The sequence below is a fragment of the Tursiops truncatus genome, chromosome 11 (genome assembly GCF_011762595.2).
Source record: "Tursiops truncatus isolate mTurTru1 chromosome 11, mTurTru1.mat.Y, whole genome shotgun sequence".
NCBI classification, from domain to species: Eukaryota; Metazoa; Chordata; class Mammalia; order Artiodactyla; family Delphinidae; genus Tursiops; species Tursiops truncatus.
This window is the reverse complement of record NC_047044.1, coordinates 9,000,254-9,022,263: the sequence shown is the minus strand read 5'-3', so window position 1 is coordinate 9,022,263 and position 22,010 is coordinate 9,000,254. Positions and strand designations below refer to the sequence as shown.

The following is a 22,010-nucleotide window of genomic DNA, read 5'->3' as shown; positions in this document are numbered from 1 at the left end:
CCGACCAGGTGAGCTGGAGGGACTGTGGCGGCCGGGTGGCCCGTGAGCACACTGTGCGCGGCAGCGGACTTCATCAGGCGGACGCTGGCTGCAGCAGGAGGAGAGGGGAGCGAGCGATGACCGGGAGGTGTTAGGCGTGCCAGCTGGGTGGGTGGCGCTGTCTTTAACAGAGGGAAAGCAGGAGGAGGAGCCTGACATAATGGCTTTGGGTCCTCCTCGGCCACTCAGGTTGCTGGGCAGACTGGCTTTGGGGAGTAAAGGGCCAGGTGAGAGATGATGCCCACAAGGGCCTGCCTGCCCAGGGAGAGTGGAAGTGAACACTGAAGGCTTTGTGTTCCTAGTATCTTGACTGAGTTGGGTTACAGGTGCTGCTACCACCTCCTCACTGCCCGCCCCCCCCACCCAGAAAAAAAAAAATCCATAGAATCAGTAGCTCATTCATGCAACAGATATTTGCTATGTGTCAAATACTGCTGGCCCTGAGGACACAGCAGGGAATGAGCCAAAATGCCCCTGGGAAGCGTACGGCCGAGTCCGAGTGGTCAGCAGAGAGGAGACGTGTACGAGGAGGGGCTGCAGGCTACTTGGACCCCTGTAAGCTACTCCCCAGCCCCGTGAGCTCCAGGTTCAACTCTTGGCTGCACAACTTTCTGACACGGTGACCTGGGGCCACCACTTTACCTCTGCCTCAGTTTCTTCATCTGTAAGTTGGAGGTAACAATGTGACTGATCTCTTGGGATTGTTGGAACTAAGGGAACTAATAGGTGTAAAATGCCCAGCACACGGTACACGCTCAGTATATGTTAGCTCTTCTCAAGTGTACTCAAGCCAGACGTTTAAGTCATATGCCCTTTTCAAGGAGAATAAGTTGGAATTTTCACAGTTCTGTGCTGTCATCCTAGGAAGATACAGGGCCTCCATTACTCATCATTCCCACTGTAATGGGGTGATGAGTATTTCTATTCCCACTTTTGTATCTAAGGAGACAGGTTAAACAACTTGTCTGAGATGTTCCTAGAGTTCACATTCCCCATCCTCAGCCCTGCCCACCAGGTCAGTGTTCTGCCTCCTCTTTTTTTTTTTTTTTCAATATTTTAACTGTTTGTAAGTGTACAGTTCAGTGGTGTTAAGAATATTCATATTGTGGGGACTTCCCTGGTGGCACAGTGGTTAAGAATCCACCTGCCAATGCAGGAACACGGGTTCGAGCCCTGGTCCGGGAAGATCCCACATGCCACAGAGCAACTAAGCCCGTGCGCCACAGCTACTGAGCCTGTGCTCTAAAGCCCGCGAGCCACAACTATTGAGACCACGTGCCACAACTGCTGAAGCCTGCGTGCCTGGAGCCCATGCTCCGCAACAAGGGAAGCCACAGCAATGAGAAGCCTGCGCACCGCAAAACAGAGTAGCCCCCGCTCGCCACAACTAGAGAAAGCTCGCGCGCAGCAACGAAGACCCAATGCAGCCAAAAATAAATTAATTAAAAACAACAAAAAAAGGATATTCATATTGTTGCACAAGAGATCTCCAGAACTTTTTCATCTTGTAAAACTGGAACTAAACGCATTAAACAACAGGGCTCCTCCAGGCCCTTCTCCTTGCCAGGCAGAGCTCCCACCTCCTGCAGGCTCCCAGGTAGTGCGGCAGAGCCTGAGTGGAGGGTAGACTGTGGTTAAGTAGTTTCAACTGGAACAGATTGAGTTCAGTTTTAGAATAGAAACTTTGATCTCCCTGTGGGAGCTGTGGGTGTTCTTTCCTCTTCCAGGTCACCAGATCTTTGACATCACCTGGTCCTTGGATGGGGCGGGGAGTATATTGCGCTAGAGTAGAAAAGCCTTTTCCCAAGCTTGCTCAACTTCATAGTTTTGGTCTCAAGCCCAGGATAGCATCAGCTTGGGTTTCATAGGCCTTTCCTGGCTCAGTCTCAGAAGGTAAGCTGTAACTCACAGGACAGTCTGGATTGCTGACTGCCTTCTGGAAGCTGACCTTTTGTCCTGTGGATGGAGATCTTAAAAGACTTAATGATGACCCACATTTGTAGAGTCCTTTTACGGTGTATAAAGTGTTCACATACGGTATTTTAGTAGATATGTTTTCCTCACTACAACCCTATGATTTAGGCCATGCAGGCATCATTCTCCCCATTACATAGCTGAGGGGTTAACTCATTTGAGGGCACCCAGCTAATTAGTCAGGGCTCAAAGGCAAGTACTCAGTCTCAAGATTTCCGACTCTAAAACACAGGCTCAGAGGGGCCGAGGGGCCAAGGAGCCAGAGAGGCTCCTTCCGGCTTCTGCGTGGAGGGAGAATGTGCCCTTCTTGCTCTGCTGCATCACATGCAAGGATCATTTAGAGCAGGGTCCCCAACCTTTTTGGCACCAGGGACCGGTTGGAAGACAATTTTTCCCCGGGCCCGGGCGGGGGCGGGGGATGATGGCTCAGGCAGTGATGGGAGCGATGGGGAGCGGCAGATGAAGCTTTTCCTCACCCACCACCCACCTCCTGCTGTGTGGCCTGGTTCCTAAGGCTGTGGACCACTACCGGCCGGGGGGTTGGGGTCCCCTGATTTAGAGGGTGGTCCTCCCTATTGTAAATACATCTCTAAAGGTTCTTTTGTTTTAAAAGCAATAAAACGGTGGTCATGGTTTTGTATCGGGAACTGTGTAATGATCACCTTTGTCCTGATTGGATTACTCTGCCTCAGATGAGTTTATGTCCCATCTCTGTCTCAGTGGCCACTGGAGGGAGGATGACTAGAGTTCTTGCCTGACCCCACCTGTAAATGCAGAGTTTAACTCTTCTCCTCAGCCTTGTTTGCTCTGCATTTGAAGTGGGAGTATACTTCATTTGGCCAAGCAGTTTCTCATTACGTCCCTAAACCTGAAGCTCCTGTCGAAGGTAAAAGGTGGAGAAGAGAAAAGTGCCATGGTTGTGAACTCTAGTTGGGAAACAATAATTTTGGGATCGACAGCGACTCTTAGTTAACTCAATTGCTGGAATAAGTAGAGGCAGAAATATTTCTCTCTTGTTGACAGGGGAGGCCAGGGGCATGACATGCGACACTAGCAATATCCAGTTGTAAGGGTATTAGAAAGAATGCTACTTCGCACTGGAAGATGCACCAGTGATCTTGTCCCTCTCTGTCCTCCCGTTCTAGGTATATTGGTGAATGGTAAACAACTGTTTTTCCCTACGTGGTTCCTGGCGTACAGGACACGGGAGGTAGGAGGGGTAGCAGTGTTAAAAGCAGTGCTCAGATTTGAGCCACTTTGCCATCCTTTATCTGGGTCAGGCCCAGGGTTCTAACTGCATGGGAAGTGCGCTTACTGGGAGACCAGGGGAACTTCAGTCAGGATGACCCCGTCGTTGCCAGGGAGCAAAGGCGTGCTCGCCTCGCTCCAGCACTGTACGGAGGCCAGCCTCTTCTGCCTTGTGCCCTGATCTCCACTTAGGTGACCACATTTTTAGTTCATTTTCCAAGCACACTTGAGCAGGTGGATATTTTGTTTTCCAGTTAACAGCTGAGTCTGCAGTGACCGTTTTGTTTATTCTCAGTCTCTGTCACAGTGCCAGGCTCACCTGAGCTTCTTGTGGTGCCCCTGCACACTTGCCCCAAGAAACAAAGCATTTGTCAAGTGGGCCTGTCCACAGAGTTCTCTTCTTCTCTGGATCTTTCTCACATGTGGACTTGTAGTTTTGTCTCCGTGTGCCAGGGTATTTAGTCTGTGTTGTTGTTGTTATTATTATTTTTCGCAGGAAATACATAGAATAGGAACAGTTTGACTTGGGTGAGGGGAAACATGATACAGTAGAAAAACCGTCATGCTAGGAGTTGAGAGGCGGCCTGAGTTTGCATATGGCTTTGTCATTCCTTCTCTCTGGGACCTCTGGCAAGTCACCTCCCTACATGTGAAGTGATGTGATGGGATTAGATGGGTCTCTAATTAATTTACACCTTCTCAGGTCTAACCTTCCATAAGCAGTGGTCAGAGGATCAAAATATGATCTGCATTGTAATGTTGGGAAGGGGTCCGGAGGGTGGTATTGCGTGGGGGCGGAGTACTTCACTCTCATACGAGAAAGGGTTGACAGTGAGCTTATTATCGCTCTCTGTAATCTCAATAGATTGGTGGGGAGGCTTTCCCATGACTAGCATGATCATTTCCTCTGCCTCGCATCCAGATACATCAAGGGACACGATACCTCCCTCCTGACCCTAGAACATGGAGTGCTAGAGGCCGGAGGATTTGGGTTCCTGGAACTCACAGAGTACCCTGAAATTGTTGGGGACTGGCCTGATGGGGGAGGGAGGAGGAGGGCTGCTTCCCAAGGTCCAAGGTGGTGATGGCTGTGTTCTGCCTTCCTTCTCAGGTGAGCAATGGCAGGCGCTGGTGAGCGCAAAAGCAAGAAGGATGATAATGGCATCGGGACGGCCATTGATTTTGTGCTCTCCAATGCCCGGCTGGTGCTGGGGGTGGGTGGAGCAGCCATGCTGGGCATTGCTACACTGGCGGTTAAGCGGGTAAGTACACTCAGCCAGGGGTTGGAGAGGTGGTGAGGCTGCCGAGTGGAGCTGACTTAGAATAAGACTTTGCTACTGCTAATGGAAATGTAACTTGGTAATTTGGCATTATTAGACGAGACCTTAAGAGGATTCAGTAAATCTGCTTCTTAGGACTCCGCCCTAAAGAAACTGTTGGAGATACAAATAAAAAGTTTATCCCAGCGAGTGAAAAATTGCAAATAATCAAAATAGCCTTCCTTGACTACCTTGTTTAAAATAGCAGGACTTCCACCACACATTTTTCCTATTTCTCCTTCCTACTTTACTTTCCTTAACACCTATATCTGCATGGCTTAGCTTGGATTATGTATTGCCTGTATCCCTCTGCTAAACTGCACACTCCACGAGGGCAGGGATTGGGTCTCTGGATTACTGCTTTATTCTGTGCACCTAGAACAGCTCCTGGCACAGAGCAGCCATTCAGTGATGTATTGTTAAATGGATCAGTGTTTGACATTACAGTACATTCATAAAGTACAGTGTTGTATAGTTAGAAATTGTACCATAATGTTCAACACTGATTCATTTTTAGTGATATGGGGGAGTGATAAAAATGATACGTAAAAAAAATCAGTTTTCAACAGTATATATAGAGGAGGATCCTAATTACACAAATATATATTTTCAGAAAGAAATATACCAAAATATTAACCATTATCTCTGGGTTATGACATTATGGATAAATCTGTTTCTTATTTATATCATTTAGTATTTCCTGAGATTTTCTGTGTGGAGCAAAGTATTCCATAATCTAGAATAAAACAAAGTTATTGAAAAATAGTAGCTGAACTCATTAAGGCAAAGCTGCTGGGAAGGAGGGAAACAGGAAAGAAGGTCATGTGCTGGGTCCTCTCTGCTGTTTCAGATGTATGATAGGGCAATCAGTGCCCCTACCAGCCCCACCCGCCTGAGCCATTCAGGGAAAAGGAGCTGGGAAGAACCAAACTGGATGGGCTCCCCCCGATTGCTCAACAAGGACATGAAGACAGGCCTGAGCAGGTCCCTACAGGCCCTTCCCACAGGCTCCTCGGCCTTTGACACAGGTGAGGAAGGCTGGTACCCCTTCTGGGACTGACCTCGGGGCTCTCAGTGCTACTCACGCATTCAGCACATTTCTTAGGGACGTACGTGCCAGGCACCATGCTAGCCGTTTGTGCCAAGCCCGCCTCCTTTGGGGCTGAGGCAGCCGTGGATGAGCAAGCACGGGAAGAGCTCACGTGCCTCTCTCTCTTGCCTTGGCAGATACATTCTGCCCGCCCCGGCCCAAGCCATTGGCCAGGAAGGGCCAGGTAGACTTGAAGAAGTCACGACTCCGCATGTCCCTGCAGGAGAAACTTCTTACTTACTACCGGAACCGGGCGGCCATCCCTGCTGGCGAGCAGGCTCGGGCCAAGCAAGCTGCCGTGGACATATGTGCCGAGCTCCGGAGCTTCCTGCGGGCCAAGTTGCCTGACATGCCACTTCGGGACATGTACCTGAGTGGCAGCCTCTATGATGACCTGCAGGTAAGCAGGGGGTTCTTACGAAGGGCAGGGTTGTACTGACCAGGATGCTTCTCAGTAGGGCTGTTGGTACAGGCTTGCCAGAGAGGTTAGTCCTACTGCGTCTGAATTCCACATACTGTGGTAGCATTTGGAGATCCCTGCCTTTAACGTTTTTTGTTTTTTAGTCATACTCACAACTTCTAGGAAGCTGTCAGAGGCCTCCTCCTTCCTATATTCTTGTCCCTATCTTTCCTTTCTGGCTTTCCTTTGAGCCGTCAAGGCCTGGGGGATGTCATGTGTACTTCTGTGTCCAGAGGCAACGTGGTGTGTGGAATGAGCACGGGCGCCAGTGTCCGACTGACCTGGGTTGAAATCCACACTCTGAATTGATATGGTCACGTGGAAGAATTCTTAGTTCCCCTTTTTGTTGCGGGGGGGATATAAGATGGTGGGACCCGTGTTTGGGGAAACTTGGCTCTTGAGCTCAAGATTAAATCCCTCAAAACCTTTTTAATTCTTCTCCACCAGGTGGTGACAGCCGACCACATCCAACTCATCGTGCCCCTTGTGCTGGAGCAGAACCTGTGGTCGTGTATCCCCGGAGAGGACACCATCATGAACGTCCCCGGCTTCTTCCTGGTTCGCCGGGAGAACCCAGAGTACTTTCCTCGTGGTAGTAGTTACTGGGACCGCTGTGTAGTAGGGGGCTACCTCTCTCCAAAGACAGTGGCAGACACGTTCGAAAAGGTGGTGGCTGGCTCCATCAACTGGCCGGCCATCGGGTCCCTCTTGGACTATGTGATTCGACCGGCCCCACCCCCGGAGGCTCTGACTCTGGAAGTGCAGTATGAGCGCGACAGGCATCTCGTCATTGACTTCCTGCCGTCGGTGACCCTTGGTGACACTGTCTTGGTGGCCAAACCACACCGGCTAGCCCAGTATGACAACCTGTGGCGGCTGAGCCTGCGTCCTGCCGAGACGGCGCGCTTGCGGGCTCTGGACCAGGCCGACTCTGGCTGCCGCTCTCTGTGCCTCAAGATCCTCAAGGCCGTGTGCAAGTCCACCCCGGCCCTGGGTCACCTCACTGCCAGCCAGCTCACCAACGTCATCCTCCACGTGGCCCAGGAGGAGGCTGACTGGTCTCCCGACGTGCTGGCTGACCGATTCCTGCAGGCCTTGCGGGGACTCATCAGCTACTTGGAGGCCGGAGTTCTGCCCAGTGCCCTAAACCCCAAGGTGAACTTATTTGCAGAGCTTACCCCTGAGGAAATAGACGAATTGGGATACACTCTCTATTGCTCACTGTCTGAGCCAGAGGTGCTGCTGCAGACGTAGGGCAGGTGAAGGCAGGTGTCGAGCGGTCAGGCCCTGGATTCTCTGTTAGAAACACTTGGTTCCATAGTTGATGCCTCACGGGGTCCCTAGGTGCCTCCCGTCTTTGCTGGTCATCGCCCTGGGCATTTCATGCTGATTAGAAAGGTATCTCTCTCTCCTCTTTAATCACCAACCATTTCTATTTTTTGTTACCAAACACTGTGCTCCCTACTTTTCCCCTCCCCCTTGCTCCAGGCTAGTTTTTCTTGGAATGAATTGAGAAGGTGGAGCAGTGGCCTGAGCTGTGGAGACCACTTGGTGTTTTGCATTTCGGCACAGGTCTGCTGTGTCTGCCCTACCACCTGCCCCTTTTCAGTGTCTTCTTTTTCCACCTGTTCACACCTGTTTTGCTTTTTTTTCTGGACATCTGCCTAATCAAGATGCTGCCTTGTAGTTGACTGTCACTGAAGTTATGATTGCATGTTTCAAACTGAACTCTGCAGAGAGCGCCCAGACAGTATTTAGGGTTTCTAGGGGTAAAGCTGGTGGAAAAGCTGGCCTTTGACCCAGGTTCCTGGAAAAGAAGTCCATCCCCCCCCACCAACCTCTTGACCAGCTCATATCCGGAAGTGCTAAGAAGGTCTCTCATGGGAGCACTGTTGTTGCCGCACACGGGAGCGAGGGCTCAAGATAAACTGGATGCGTAGTTATTCGGAGACTGTGTTTCTTAGTGGCCATCAGTGAGAGAGTAGAGTGGGGGAGCCTGGAGGTGGTGGAGAGGGTCTGCGTGCCTGATGTCTGTGCCTCATCTGTGGCTGGTCCAGCCCGGCACCACTGCGTGCGGGAGTCAGACAAAGACTGGGAGGGAAGGGGCTGTTGTTTGCTCCTTCCCCACCTTCTTGCCAATTAGGACAAGGCCTTCAAGGACACAGTCTTAGTGCTAGAGGTTCAGCTAGACAGGCGGCTGAACGTCAGTGACCATGTTTCTCCCACGTCAGGCCCTGCCTTTCTAGGATGTTGCCTTAGAGGAAGAACGGGCCCAGCAGCCAGCCCTCCGCTCCCCAGTGTCTGTCACAGGAACGTGATGGGGGTGTTTGCTGAGCTCTCCAGGCACCTCCAGAGGCCAGAGGGCAGGCACATATGCACAGACCTCTTCCCCCTGTCCTGTCTCTCACCCAGCACCTGGGAAACCGGTGCTACCTAGGAAGAGAGCGTATGGCTAAAACACATCTGAGAGGGAGGTGGGTACTTGCCACGTTCCTTCTTGTTTCCCGCTGCTAGAGTTGCACTATTTATTGCAATGTAAAAAGTATCCTGAGAGTGGGGAGGAAAGTTTAATATACAATGTCAGTGCATCTTCTTGTTCTGTGTTTATTTTTTCCTGTTTGTGCCAAGAGGCTGATGATAATTCTGTTTCTGATCTGCCCATCCAGTATTTTGTTCTCCTCCCATCAAATCCTATTATTATTTTTATTCTTACTACCTCTCCATCAGTGAGATTCTGGTGAAGCTCTCTGCAGCTGTCTCATTCCTTCCCAATGACCGCGACATGAAATGACTCTTTAAATAGCATTGAAACCTTAGCTTCCCTTTGAATTTAAGGTAGAGCTTCTTGTCCCCTTTTTTGTCCTGGATTAGGAGGTTGAGAACTAGGGTTAACCTTGGCTATATTTGGAGACTCTTCCTGCCTCTTCTCTCATATACATGCGAAGCTTCCCTAAAATGGTTCAGTTGTTTCATTTGTGTGAAGACATTGAGAGAGAATGAAAAATAGCAAGCCCAGAGCCCTGAGAGAGTCTCCATCCTGGCTGTTCATCACAATCAACTTGGAGTTTATGAAACACTCCATATGCCTGAGTGCTACCCTGGGGGATTGGTGTAGAGGATGTCCACAGAGGGTGGAGCCTGGCACTGACGGTTCCATTGCGCCCATTTGGTGTCACTGGAAGGAAGGGAGAGGGGAGGGCTGAATGTGTTGGAAAAGCATGGGTTTGTCTTCATTCAGATAAAGGATTTGGTTTTCCCAATGTGAATATTATAAAACCTATAATTTTCCCAAGCTGGAGTCTGACCAAATTCCATATAAAACATTGGAAGGAGAGCTCAAAAAAGAAAAGATTTTAAAGATCAAATCCCAAATTATCAAAGCCAAGTGTAATGGTGATTTGAGTTTATCTCCTCTTAAAGAGCATCTTTCTAAGGGCAGCTCTGTCTCTTACCTATGTTTCACAAAACCAAAAACCATAACTGCCATTTCACAAGCAAGAACCTCTTAGAAGTCCTCAGAACTAGAAGCGGTGGGAATCCTTGGCTCAGGTCCTGGTGGGTTTGCTGACTGAGATGGGGCAAGTCTCATCGTAATACCTGGACGACAGTCCAGTGCTTTGAGATTCTTGGTTAGAGGAGGGGAATACCCCCCACCCCAACACACACACATTTTTTTTTTTTTAATCTTTGGGGAAATATGTAGGGCCTTTTCCTGCTTTTCTGCCTTTCTACTCAGTAACTCCCACGTTTGCCTGAAGTAACAGCATCTGCTCCTACTTCTCCATCTGGAAGTTTTTTTGCACCATCTAGGTTAGCAAAGCACATAGTTAGCCTAATGCTTGAAGAAAGACTCATCATCTTGAAAACCCAATCAATTCCAAAGTGTATTTTGCTTTTCCCTGTTGCCCCTTCCTAAAACGTGAGTTCAGGACAACAGTATTTTTCTTTATATGCTTGGTTGTGACTTTTTTTTTCAAATAAAAAAATAATTGAAGCTCATGTTTGGAAAAACTGTTGTGAGGCCTACAGTCTTTCCTCCTAGGCTCAGCCCTTGGTGGTCCTGTTCACACTCCAGATTAGCTGATTTTGCCCCTTTCTACTCCACTCAAGTTGAGAGCTCAAATGGTTTTGACAAGGAATCAGCTTCAGGATCAAAAGGTCCTGGAGAGGAGCCGGGGGGCCTGGGATCCCTGCATGTGTCCAGAGGCTCTGCTCTCACAGGATTTGTGAGAACCCTGCTCTTCGTGCTGAAGCTCAAGGCCAAAGAGGACTTAGGACTAGAGCTGTGAGCTGTAGCCCTTGTAGATACGCTTAGCTGATTCTAAGCGGCCAAAATACCAGGGATGTGAGTTCTGGGGTTAACTGCATATAGCGTGGTGTTTACCTTTTCATTCTGATCACGTTATGCTCTCTGTGCTTGGCCCCTGAGGCCAAGTCCACAACCTGCCTTCCAGTCACTTGCTTGCCCTTCAATAAGCAGTTGATGTGTTTAGCTGATAGATTTGGAATCAGTCACCAGTCTTTCTGTCCTGTCTTGGCTAGGTCCATATAGAAGCAGCTTAGCCCTGAGACCCAGAAAACTACTGTCCTTTTTCTCCTTGAGGGAGGAAATAAAGCTGGGGAACATGCTGTCCTTCCACAGCATGGGAAGAAGAAAATTAAAGTCTCCTTTCCAACAGCTTTGACTTGTGTGTGTGGTATGAAACATTTTCCTACAGGAGTGGGACTGGTTCTCCATTTGCAGCTAGGAGAACCTTTGAAGTGCCTGATCTGGGTCACCATAATAGAAAGGATGGGACAAGGTGCCACTGGAGTCATTCTCCCACCCCTCTGCAGTGTCAGCCTGGGGCAGCATTACTTTTAATTCTCGGCCATCTGCATGGTCATCTGACAGCGAAAGGAGGACATGCCCCGAGGGTCCTTTTTAAGATTTGAGTAGTAGCTCAGGGATTCTTACTGCCTTTGCACTGAAAGACTAGATGCTTTATATATATCTAGATACTCGTGATTCCCCAAGGGGAGAAAAAAACCACATCAAGCATCCAGTATGCTTTGCATATACCAGTTGTTTATAGTTGTTGATTTCAGTTAATAGTCCTCTGAGGAAGCAGGATGATGTAATGAAGATGGGGAGGGGGCCTTGGGAGGTGTGTCAGAGACCTGAGTTCTAATAATAGTAGTAATAGCAACCATTTATCCAGCACTTACCAGATACCAGGCGCTAAGCTCAGTGCCTCTTATATTATCTTCATTCTAAGTGCAAGGATACTCACCATTAGCTTCATTTTACAGCTCAGGAAACTGAGACTCAGCGAGGATAAGTCACTCAACCAAAATGTCTCCGCTAATAAATGGAAGAGCCAAGTTTGCGGGGTTTGCCCCTAAAATCTCTTCTAACTCCTACCCCATACTGCCTTCACTGGGCAAGACCCTTCATCCCTTTAGTCCTCAGTTTACCATTGTAAAATTGTTGGGCTAGACTGAATCAAGTCAATGAATGGTCAGTAATGTAGGACAGTCCTTCCCAAATTTTTGACATCAGTCCTCAGAAATAATATTTGTAGGGCTTACTGAAAGGAATGGAAGCAGAAACTCAAGGTTTCCGCCCCCGCAGTGTCTGACGAGAGGGCTGGAGGGTGGGGGAGGGCTTTCTTGTTGCTCTTAACAGTTCCCCAGTAGAGAGAGCAAGTTGTTGGCCTGACCTGGACTGCGGCCTCCGAATACACAAACTCCGGCAATTGGGCATTAGGAGGACTTGCTGGGAAGCGGTTATGCCTGGGAGTTGTACAGCGTTGGGAGCTAATTGAAACTACCCTAGAGTGAGAGAGAGCAGCTGAATAAAATCTCTCTTTCTTCTTAGAGGAACTGAAACTACATGAACTGAAAGAAGTTCCCCTGTGATAGGCTGCATTCTTCTATAAAATAGCAAACATATTTTAGCTAAACGGATATGTAAAAATACGATAGACTATAGGATTACGCATTTCCCCGACTCGCCTTTGATGGTAGGTGCGCATAGATCGGGTGATCTCGACTGAGGTCATCAGCCTCCCCTTTCAACTACTGAAGGGCTTGCACGTCCTCAGTATTTTGCAAGTGTTTGTGTGTGAAAACGCACACGAAATGACATTTCCTTTTGCCTAGTTTCATCTTTGGGCCTGAACCTGGTCGCTACTTTGGAGCTTCACTGAGGACGGCAGGAAAGGACTGCAAGGGGCGGGGCCTAACGCCACTATCTGGGACGCACTGGGCCCGGGCTGCCCGGGGCAATCCTGACCGGCTGCGGGTGGGCAGGGCTGAGGAAGCCACTGCAAAGCGCCGTCACAGAGAAAACTGGAGAAACCGCAGAACCAGACGGAGGGAACCGTCGGCCGCTCCGCCCCTTCCCGCGCAGATCAGCGGCCTGAGCCAATAGAAACTCGAGATATATATGACTCACCATGTCTGACCAATCATCTTGATGCGCGCTCTCCTCCAGCATATCGCGCGAGAACTAGGAGACCTCGTACTTCACAGTAAAAACCTTTCTTGGGATGAAAGACTTCTCTCTCCGCCCTTCGGACTAACGCCGGAAATGAGTGTGGCGAATCCCTCCGCGCTCCCCGGCGGCGGACGGGAGTGACCCTTTCATCTTAAAATCCTTGTAAAGTAGTGCGTCTTTTTCTTGAGGCCGTAAATAAAAACAATTCATTCTCTCTTCACAGCTACGCCCTAGACTTAAAAGTCGGAGATTGGAAACGATAGGGCCGTCGAATAGATGGCAATGCGTGGGTGGGAGGCGCGAGTCACGTGACCGCGGCGGAAGGATATGGTCTGTGATGCGTCCTCACAGGGAGCAGAGTTTATAAAGGCCCCGAGCTCGGCGTCTCGCCGCCATTTTTTCTCCTTCTGTCTATGTGATTTCTCCGTGCGAGTGCGTGCCTTCTTTTCTCCGCTCCCGTAGCATCCGCGGCCACCATGGCGTATTAGAGGCAGCAGTGCCTGCGGCAGCATTGGCTTTTGCAGCGGCGGCAGCAGCACCAGGCTCTGCAGCGGCACCCCCCAGCGGCTTAAGCCATGGCGTAAGTACTGGGCCTGCGCTGCTCTGGCCGTGCCCCCCTGGGTCGGTGAGGGGTTTCTGCCCGCTTGGGAGCGGCCGGCGGCTGGGCGGCTTCGCGGAGGCGGGAGTGGTTTTACGAGCGCCCATAACGCGTGGCCCCTGCTTGGGTGTCCCCAAAACTCCGGCGCCCTTGGGTCGGAGCCCCCGGCAGCCCCGGCCCCCCGAATCCGCCGGCTTCCACCTGGTGCCCCGCGAAACGTGGCAGCAGCCAAGATGGCGGCGTGGTAGGGCGGCGGCGGCCGCCGCGTGAGTCACGGGGGGCGTGGGCGGGGCCGGGCGTCCAGAGGCGGATTTGGACGTGCGGGTGGGGCGGCTTCCTGTTCTGGCCGGTGGGGGAACGGCCGGGCGTCCATTTTGTGCAGCCTGAGGGACGCGGCGGTGACGCGATGGCCCTGGGGCCACGTGGTACCGATTCTCAACACCGAATGGAGTTCTATTTTGGCCATCTTGCCTCATGGATGAAAAGATGAAATTCTCAGGCCAGCTGATCTTTAATGGGACTTGGTTTCTGATTTGTCTTCAGGCTTTTCAAGGCATTCAGCAGCAGCGTTGCTGTAACCGACAAAGACACTTTCGAGTTAAGCACATTCCTCGATTCCACCAAAACCTCGCGACATGGCCGAGAAGAGCTTCCTGAGCAGCGAGGTGTTGGTGGTGGACTTCATGTCCCCCTTCGACCAGTCGGGTTTGGGGGCTGAAGAGAGCCTGGGTCTCCTAGATGACTACCTGGAGGTGGCCAAGCACTTCAAACCTCATGGGTTCTCTGGCGACAAGGCTAAGGCGGGCTTCTCCGAATGGCTGGCTATGGATGGGTTGGTCAGTGCCTCAGATAACGGCAAGGGTGAGTGGGCTGCTTTTATCTGCTGGTGGGATCTGGTGATAGTTCTGTACGTTTGACTCACTGGTTCCAACTCTCTTTAATTTTTTGCAGAGGATGCGTTCTCTGGGACAGATTGGATGGTGGAGAAAATGGATCTGAAGGAGTTTGATTTTAATGCTCTGTTGGGTATAGATGATCTGGAAACCATGCCAGATGAGCTTTTGGCCTCGTTGGATGACACGTGTGATCTCTTTGACCCCCTACTCCAGGAGGCTACTAAGGAGCCCCCCCAGCTTGTGAACCCAATAGGCCATCTTCCAGAAAGTTTGCCAACAACTGACCAGGGTGCCCCTTTCACTTTCTTGCAGCCTCTTCCCCTCTCCCCAGGGGCCCTGTTCTCCACTCCAGATCATTCTTTTACTTTAGAGCTATGCAGTGAAGTGATGTCTGAAGAAGATAGGAAGCCAGACTCCACTGCTTACCTTATGCTGGTCCCTCCGTGCGTAAAGGAAGAGGATGCCCCCTCAGATAATGATAGTGGCATCTGTATGAGCCCTGACTCCTATCTGGGCTCTCCCCAGCATAGCCCCCCTACCTCCAGGGGTTCTCCAAATAGAAGCCTGCTATCTCCAGGTGCCCCTGGTGGCTCTGCCCGCCCCAAGCCCTATGACCCTCCTGGAGAGAAGATGATAGCAGCGAAAGTAAAGGGTGAGAAACTAGATAAGAAACTGAAGAAAATGGAGCAGAACAAGACAGCAGCCACTAGGTACCGCCAGAAGAAGAGGGCAGAGCAGGAGGCCCTCACTGGTGAATGTAAAGAGCTAGAAAAGAAGAATGAGGCTCTGAAAGAGAAGGCAGATTCCTTGGCCAAGGAGATCCAGTATCTGAAAGATTTAATAGAAGAGGTCCGCAAGGCAAGGGGGAAGAAGAGGACCCCCTAGCTGTAGGGTAGTCAGGAGGGTGTGTGTTTGTACATAGGCTAGTGCTGAAGCTGTGTGTTTTAATACATTATTTTGTAGTGAAAGTACTTCCGCAGGCTGCTGCGTCTGGTTTCTTGCCTCTGGTAGAGAGCCCAGTCAATCCCCAGAAGCACCAGTTTGCTTTGGGGTTGGCTATCGGGACTTGGAATTTAAGCCCAGAGTGAGATTTTTTTTTTTCTGACACTGTTGGGCTGTATGTCAGGGTCACTGATGACCAGTTGGACCCCTGAGACGGAGTTGGGCTAGATACCCCCCCCCCCAGTAGGTGGCTCGGTGATTTCCCCAGAACCAAAAACTGTTTGACTCGATGTTAAGCACCCTTGGGTGCGAGTGAGGCTGGGGAATTTTAGTAAGGAGCAGGGTGGCAGAGAAGTGGAGCCTGGGCTCCCCCTGTTCCCGCATGATTGTTGCTTTGTGCCAACAGTAAGTACCCAGATAAGGCCCCACAGTCTGAGCTGGGCACAAGGGGATTCGGTTTCACTGATAAGCTGCTGCAGTTCCGTAGAGGCCTTCCCAGAAGGGTCTATTCAGGGAAAGACGGCTTCTCAGTTCTTGCTGGAACAAACGGAAGAGCAGGGCCGAAAGGCTGGCTGCTTCCCTGGCTGGCACCTTCGGCGAGCTGGAAGGCCTGCCATCCCTGATGTCGGGATGAAAGGGCCCTGCAGTCCTGGCTGGTAACTTACTTTATTGCAAGATAAGGGAGATGTCATCTTTTGTTGAGTACAAGAGTCTGAGCCCAGCCGGCGCAGGTTTCTTCTCTCCTTGGGTCCTTTAGGGCCTGCTGAGGGAGGACCATCTTTCCATTGTGAAAGACAGTGTAGAAGAGTGGCTGGGATGAGGGTGATGCAAGTGGGGCACCAGGCACACAGGTCCTACGGTAGAGGGCGTCTGGAGGAGTTGTAGAGCCTATTTGAACCCAGGGTTATGGGTGTTTGCCTGTCTTGCCTCCTGTGGTGGGGCTGATACTTCTCTCACCTGCTTCCTGATGCCTAACAGGGTAATGTGGGAGAAGTAATGGTGGTGGCCCGGATGGGAATGCTTCCCCAAGGCACCAAGGGAGGTGTCACATGTGGACCTTGGACCTGGTGATCGAGGTCTTAACTGCCCCGAGCTGGGCTTCGAAGGACAGGGCAAGTTGTGGATGTAGAATGGGGAGAGCACCCTGAGAAAAAGCCTCGGAGGAATGGGCACACGGTCCCACCCACCTCTCTAGGAGGGCTCCCTGGCCCCAGCTGTGTTAGATGTCACCTGATGGGGATCCGCCCAGCTCCTGCAGGAACTTAAGCCTCATACACACACCCTGGCGGAGGTCCCACGTGGCAGTCCTGCCCTCCTGGGTCTCCTCTAGGCAAATGTGTCAGCTCCTCCAAACCACCAGTGGTAGAGCCGCTCCATCGGGGAAGGCCTCTTCCTCCCAGCCCTCGATGTGGCACCACAGTGTCCTCTTACTTGGTTCCTGTCCCTTTCCCAAAAGATTGTCAGTCACCCGGTCCGCGGCTCATGGTAGCACCCCCACGTGTGGCTCTTGCACCGGCACCCCTCCCCGGTGGCACATCCTTCCTCCATCGCCAGCACCCGCCTCCCCAGGGCCCCCACCCGCTGCCTTCTCACCACCTGCAACGGAGCCGTCCAGGGTGACTGTTAACAGCAGATTGTGGGGCCCCACCCTGACCCATAGGACCAGTGTCTCGGGTGAACGCTAACGTCAGTCATGCCTTGGGGTCACGGACACACACCCACTGGTGCTACTCAGCACAAACATTAAGACACTGGAAACTCACAAGCAGAGAAGCGCAGGACCCCTGCTCTCACCCTCCCGCAGAGGCAGGCCCCTCATTCTACACCTGGGGAGGGGGCAGGAACCTGTTCGTGATGACGTAACAGCAGGTGCGTGCCCGTTAGCAAGGGGCCCTGGGTCAGCCGGTTCTTCAGAGAACTGGTGAGAGAAAGCAAGAAGCTGAGGCTGCTGCTTGCTAAGCTGCTTAACAGAGGAAGGGAATGAGCCTCCAAGGACACCGGAGTGTCTCTCCTCACAGGGGTCAGTGAAGCTCAGCAGGCAGGAGGAGAGCTTGGGAAAACACCCCCTCTCCCTTCTTGGAACAAGCCATCTGAGGACGGTGGCGCAATACCGGTTTGGAGTCACGACACCTCTTCTGCCCACCTTGACTTCCTGGATGGCTGGTATGCTTCCTAGTCTCGGAGGCCACCTGCACTGCAGACAGGACAGGCGCCAACTCTGCCTCAGGCAATTCTGTGGTCCCCTCCTGTCCCCACTTGGGATGGAAAGCTGGATAGCAACCAGGAACAGCCCTGCCGGGGTCTGGCTGTGTCAGGGGTAAAACTTCCCCTTCTCTTGCACAGAAGAACCCACGGCAGGGTCCCTTCAGAAGTCCCCTACCAGACAACACGTGTCCCAGGGAGCCTTTAGGCGTGCGGGGGGTGGCACTCGGCGAGCCAGACGAGCAGCCTGGAGGCCTCCAGGGCCCCCTCCCCAGAAGGGACCCCTGGGCTTCTAGGACTTGTCATCAGTGCCACACTGAAGACCCAGCTGGGCAGCACCACCCGCTCACTCGGGCATCTGCTCAACAGCACCTGCCCTGCGCTGCCCCCGCCGGACGTGGCCCGGCCTCCACCTTCCCCTGGTGGTGCAGCTCTGGGCCCAGCACCACCCTTCTGCTCGGCAGACCTGCGTGTAAAACCCTGTTTCTTGAGCTCACCTCCTGAGTCGCCCCACTAGTCCCCACCTCCTGTGACAGAGGTCAGAGAAACAAAAAGTGGCCTTTCATCCTGCCCCCCCCCCCAAAAAAAAACACACAAGGGCACAAGCCCTGGGCACTGGGCTGAGGCAGCCATGCTCCCTCCCTCAGCTTCCTCAAGAGCTGCCTTCTCAGCTGGGGCTGCCACCCCAGGGAGAGGAGGCCTGCGGGGTCTGCGGATGGGTGAACTGCTCTCTGGTGGTACCTGCGCCGGGGCTGGGCTGCAGGACTTCTCACCTGGAGCCCTAAGAACCAGCCGGGAGGTGGGGGAGGGAGGGAAGGCTCCTTGGTGCCAGAGGCGGCGGGAGACACCCTGTTAGAGCAGCACACACGGCCCCTGGGCCACGTTTATTAGAACCTGGAAGCCCACCCAGCGGCCCTCGTCCTATCAGAGGTGTGGTCCCCAAGGGCCCAGTGACAGGCCTCTCCACAGCAAACAGCCCCGAGGCCCTCCCTGGGCTAAAGCAGACAAAACAGTCCAATGTGTTCCCTTCCAGCAGGCAGGTGGTACCTCTCGAGCCTGCAGATGTCAGTTCGGGTCTGAGCGAAGGTCCTCCCCTGGGCTTCCAGCTCGCCAGCTCCGTGCCAGCCTCCACTCCACGGCTTTCCTGAGCCAGGCTGAGAGGTCCGAGGCGGCTGTGCCCTCCCGGGAGCCTAACTGCCGAAGTACTCCTGCTGGAACTTCTGGAAGTCTTCCTCGGTGAACACGGTGCCCTCGGCCTTCTTCTTCTTCTTAGTCTTGCCCACAGGCCGGTCACAGGCCTTGCGGCCCCGGTCCTGGCGCACAATCTTGGGGGGTGTGAGAGTCAGGAGCCCTGGGTGGGGACTCCCAGCCACTTGCAGCCACACAACCTGGTGCAGCCGACCAAGTGCCACCCTCTCACCTGGCCCTCACACCGTCCCGGGAGGCAGGGCATGTGGTTTCCATTTACAGAGGAGCCAGCGGAGGCCCACAGGGGTCCCAGGGGAGCAAGGCCAGGCCCAGCCTCCCACCTTCCCCACACTGCTCTCGGCCCTCCAGGGGGAGGCCCCTCGCAGCACAGCGGGGTGTCCAGCTCTTAGGAGCCTGGAGGGGCCTCCACCCTCCAGCCTATGCTCAGGGCTGAGACTCCCACAGATCCCAGGAACAGCCTCAGTTCTCACCCCCCAGGTTCCTTCCCACAGCCCATCCCCCTGACGAACCTGCTGGGTGACGGATTCGGCCACTGTGCTTCTTGCACTAGTCATAAACCTCAGGTTTACTCCAAGGTAACCTCGACGCTCTCGCTTCTGGAACTCAGCTGTGGATGGCATCATTTCAGATTCACTCCCTGGAAGCCTTCTGGGTCCCCTCCTGACATCTCCCCACTCCACTCCCCCCTCCCATGGCCCTACCAAAGGCCCTGTCGTCCCTTCCCCAGGCTGCTGCAACAGCCTGGGCTCTTCTGTCAAAACCACACCCCACACAGACCCTGCTCAAAGTCCCCCTTGGTTCCACCTGCTCAAGTGATTTACTCAACAAAGGTGGCCTGGGCACTTACTGTGTGTGTGTCAGCCACTGTTCTAGGTGCAAGAGCACAGAGCAGGAAACAGAACAGACAAAAAGTCCTGCCCTCATGGAACTTCCATTCCGTGGGAAGAGGGATGGTACACAAGGTAAACGGTACTTCAGAGGGTGATCATTTTATGGAGAAAAAGAGAATAGTAAACAGAAATGAGAGATGCTGGGGGGAGGGTTGCAATTCCAAACAGGAGGCTCTGAGAAGGCCTCACTGAAATGAATTCTGAGCAAAGACTGGAGGGAGAGAGTGTGACACTGTGGGAGAAGAGCATTCTGGGTAGAGGGAACAGCCAGTGCAAAGGCTCTGAAGCAGAAGTGTGATTAATGTGCTTGAAGAACAGAAAGTGGTTGGACAGAGAGGGGAGAAGCCGAGGAGACGAAGCTGGAAGGAGCAGATCATGTGGGGCCTGAGCAGGCACCGACAGACTCAGGCTCTCACCCTGGTGGGTGCAGGGCAGAGGAGAGACAGGTCTGACTCAGGATTTTACGGGATCACTTCGGCTGCTATGGTGAGAACAAGATTACTGGGGGAGGGGGCAGTGGAAGGGAGACCAGTTAGGAGGCTTCTGCAACAATCCAGGCAAGAGATGGTGTGTAGCTCAGACCAAGGTGGCAGCCACAGAGGTGTTCTTTAGGTTGGCCACTGAGGGTTGAGAGAGTCCCCTCAGTCCTCAGTCATGTGCCATGACAGGGTGGTGGGGCGGGGGCTGGGATGGAGGAGTGACCTCCCTCGGGCCCCTTGTGTGCCTGTTCCACACCAGCACCACTGTGGCTCAACCCAGGCTCACTTTCCTGCCTCCACACTTTTGCTCATGCTGTATTTCCTCGGAATTCATAGTTCTTTTAACAAACAACTTGAACACCTTTTATGCACGAGGCCCTGGGGATTCAAAGACACACTAGGAGCTCACCAAGTCCTGCCACAGGTCAAAAACACCCTGCACTCCTGCCCACTCCAGCTCCTCAAGTCTGTAGGTCTCGTTAAGTGGCGCCACATCCCCCAAGACATTCCGTACTCGCTGACTCCCTCTGCCTCCATCCTCACAGCCAATTCACCACTGAAGCCATCAATGCCCCCTCCTCACCGCATCTTCCACCTGCACAATTCTCTCATCTCCGCACCATCACCACCGCCCAGGCCATAGCATCTTGAAGCAGTAGGTGGGATCAGGGCTCTGGAGACAATCTGCCTGGTTTCTACCTGTACTATCTGGGCAGGGGCCTGTTTCTGCTTCTGTAAAATGGAGGTAATGACAGTGCCGACCTCACAGGGTTGCTGGGAGCAATTACATGAGCAAACATTTGTACGAGGCTTAGAACAGCACCTGGCACACGGAGTATTAATTTTATTTAATGCTCCGTCTCTGACCCTCGTTCCCTGTATGTCACTTTGACCAGGCTTCTTTTTTTTCAAGATTTCAAAGGCAATAAACTTCTTTCTGACTCCGCATATGCCATTCTCTCTAGAATACTCTTCCCCCGGTTCACTCGTATACTTCCATCGGGTCTGGGCTTAACTGTTGCTTCCTCAGAGAAGCCCGATTTGGCCTTTCATTCTAAGTCCCTCTCAGAGCACCACAGTCTTAATGCATAGACCCTATCACAGCAACCATACGCTGATTTTGAAACTCTTCGATGCTTCTCTCCCTACTAGGGCTGTAGACCTTGCAGGGCGGGACAATGTGATTCGTTCACCTCCGTGTTCCCAGGGTCCCGCCCTACGCCCGTCGCACAGCAAGTATTCTAGAAACTCCTGGGTAACATTTCAAGCCCTCACTCTAGCGCCCCTTCCTCCCCGGCACCGCCCCCCGACCCCGGGAGCAGCGCGTCCAGCCCCTTCCCGAGCTCACCCAGCGCCGATTTGGGCACCTTTCCCTTGGCCGAGTTCCGCAGTTTCTGGGCCTGGGCCGCCTTTGCCTTCCGCGTCCGCTTCATCGGAGCCTCGCTCGTCTTGGTTTGGCCTGGCGCGTCCCTGGGGGCTGTAGGGGAAGAGAGGAACCGACTCGGTTCGGAGGGCGCTCAGGGTTCCCATTCACCGAGGCTAAGCCCGGTCTGGATCGTTCGCACCCTCGGGGCTCCTGCCTCCAGCCCCTGCCGCCTTCCCGCCCAGGCTAGACGTCTCTGGGAAGAAGCTCCTCACCCTCAGGCACCCCCAAAAGCTCCAAACCTCGCCGCAGCAAGGAAACCGACATAGCGGCGCTTAGCTCCGCCCACACGCCTCAACTACTTCCGCCTTGGCCGCCCTTGTCGTTTCGGTGGAAACGCGAGCTAGAACAAAAGGTTCCGCAATGGGCGGGCGGAAGTGCCCACCTTCCTTAGGACGCAGGCGTTAGGTTTATCACTGGGCGGGATCTGGAGGCGGGGCCAACGCGCCGAAGGACGCATTTGTCGTCCAATCGCAACCCCACCGACCCTTTGGGAGCCAGGCCCCGCCTTCTCCCGGAAGCCGTCCACCGCTAGCCCAGCCTGGTGGGTCAGTCCTATCGCGTCAGGCGTCTCCGTAGTGGGCGAGGCCGGGCTCGGGGCGGAGTGTTAGTATTCTCAATTTTTACGAAAAAGGGGAATGTATTTTTGGAAGTATTATACTTCAACCAGAGCAACATATCGCACAGATCTAGTTCGGCATGAGAATCCAGCTATCTTCCATTAGAGACATTTGCAAAAATGCAAAACAATATCAGTGTT

General features: G+C 52.8%; 3 protein-coding genes across 4 annotated transcripts; 2 read left to right on the top strand and 1 right to left on the bottom strand.

Annotated features, from left to right (window-relative positions):
- The first annotated feature begins 4,379 nt into the window (after window positions 1–4,379).
- Window positions 4,380–10,129, top strand: MIEF1 (mitochondrial elongation factor 1). 2 transcript variants are annotated; one of them, XM_073788164.1, is made up of 5 exons: window positions 4,380–4,523; window positions 5,431–5,608; window positions 5,808–6,070; window positions 6,578–7,285; window positions 8,274–10,129. In XM_073788164.1, the coding sequence occupies exons 1-5, from the start codon at window positions 4,380–4,382 to the stop codon at window positions 8,565–8,567; spliced, it is 1,587 nt and encodes a 528-aa protein (XP_073644265.1). In that variant the 3' UTR covers window positions 8,568–10,129. The 2 variants fall into 2 exon arrangements, with proteins under 2 accessions (XP_073644265.1, XP_019799230.1); XM_019943671.3 differs by having other exon boundaries at window positions 6,578–8,287.
- Window positions 10,130–13,006: 2,877 nt separating this feature from the next.
- Window positions 13,007–15,076, top strand: ATF4 (activating transcription factor 4). Its single transcript, XM_004324094.4, has 3 exons — window positions 13,007–13,191; window positions 13,753–14,070; window positions 14,161–15,076. Exons 2-3 carry the CDS (start codon window positions 13,845–13,847, stop codon window positions 14,988–14,990), a joined length of 1,056 nt encoding a protein of 351 aa, XP_004324142.1. The 5' UTR covers window positions 13,007–13,191; window positions 13,753–13,844; the 3' UTR covers window positions 14,991–15,076.
- Window positions 15,077–18,101: 3,025 nt separating this feature from the next.
- RPS19BP1 (ribosomal protein S19 binding protein 1) lies at window positions 18,102–21,621 on the bottom strand. Its single transcript, XM_004324093.4, has 4 exons — window positions 21,466–21,621; window positions 21,176–21,304; window positions 18,968–19,065; window positions 18,102–18,574 (listed from the first exon to the last, which is right to left on the bottom strand). Exons 1-4 carry the CDS (start codon window positions 21,515–21,517, stop codon window positions 18,440–18,442), a joined length of 414 nt encoding a protein of 137 aa, XP_004324141.1. The 5' UTR covers window positions 21,518–21,621; the 3' UTR covers window positions 18,102–18,439.
- Between the last annotated feature and the right edge of the window lie 389 nt (window positions 21,622–22,010).

Bases quoted from the DNA above. Each gene is read 5' to 3' on its own strand.
- MIEF1 (XM_073788164.1), top strand. From the start codon at position 4,380: ATGGCAGGCGCTGGTGAGCGCAAAAGCAAGAAGGATGATAATGGCATC. The intron at 5,609-5,807 runs GTGAGGAAGGCT...TTGCCTTGGCAG, and splicing joins CTCCTCGGCCTTTGACACAG to ATACATTCTGCCCGCCCCGG. The intron at 6,071-6,577 runs GTAAGCAGGGGG...CTTCTCCACCAG, and splicing joins GCCTCTATGATGACCTGCAG to GTGGTGACAGCCGACCACAT.
- ATF4 (XM_004324094.4), top strand. From the start codon at position 13,845: ATGGCCGAGAAGAGCTTCCTGAGCAGCGAGGTGTTGGTGGTGGACTTC. The intron at 14,071-14,160 runs GTGAGTGGGCTG...AATTTTTTGCAG, and splicing joins TGCCTCAGATAACGGCAAGG to AGGATGCGTTCTCTGGGACA.
- RPS19BP1 (XM_004324093.4), bottom strand. From the start codon at position 21,517: ATGTCGGTTTCCTTGCTGCGGCGAGGTTTGGAGCTTTTGGGGGTGCCT. The intron at 21,305-21,465 runs GTGAGGAGCTTC...CTTCCCCTACAG, and splicing joins GCTTTTGGGGGTGCCTGAGG to CCCCCAGGGACGCGCCAGGC. The intron at 18,575-18,967 runs GTTCGTCAGGGG...ACACCCCCCAAG, and splicing joins CCGAATCCGTCACCCAGCAG to ATTGTGCGCCAGGACCGGGG.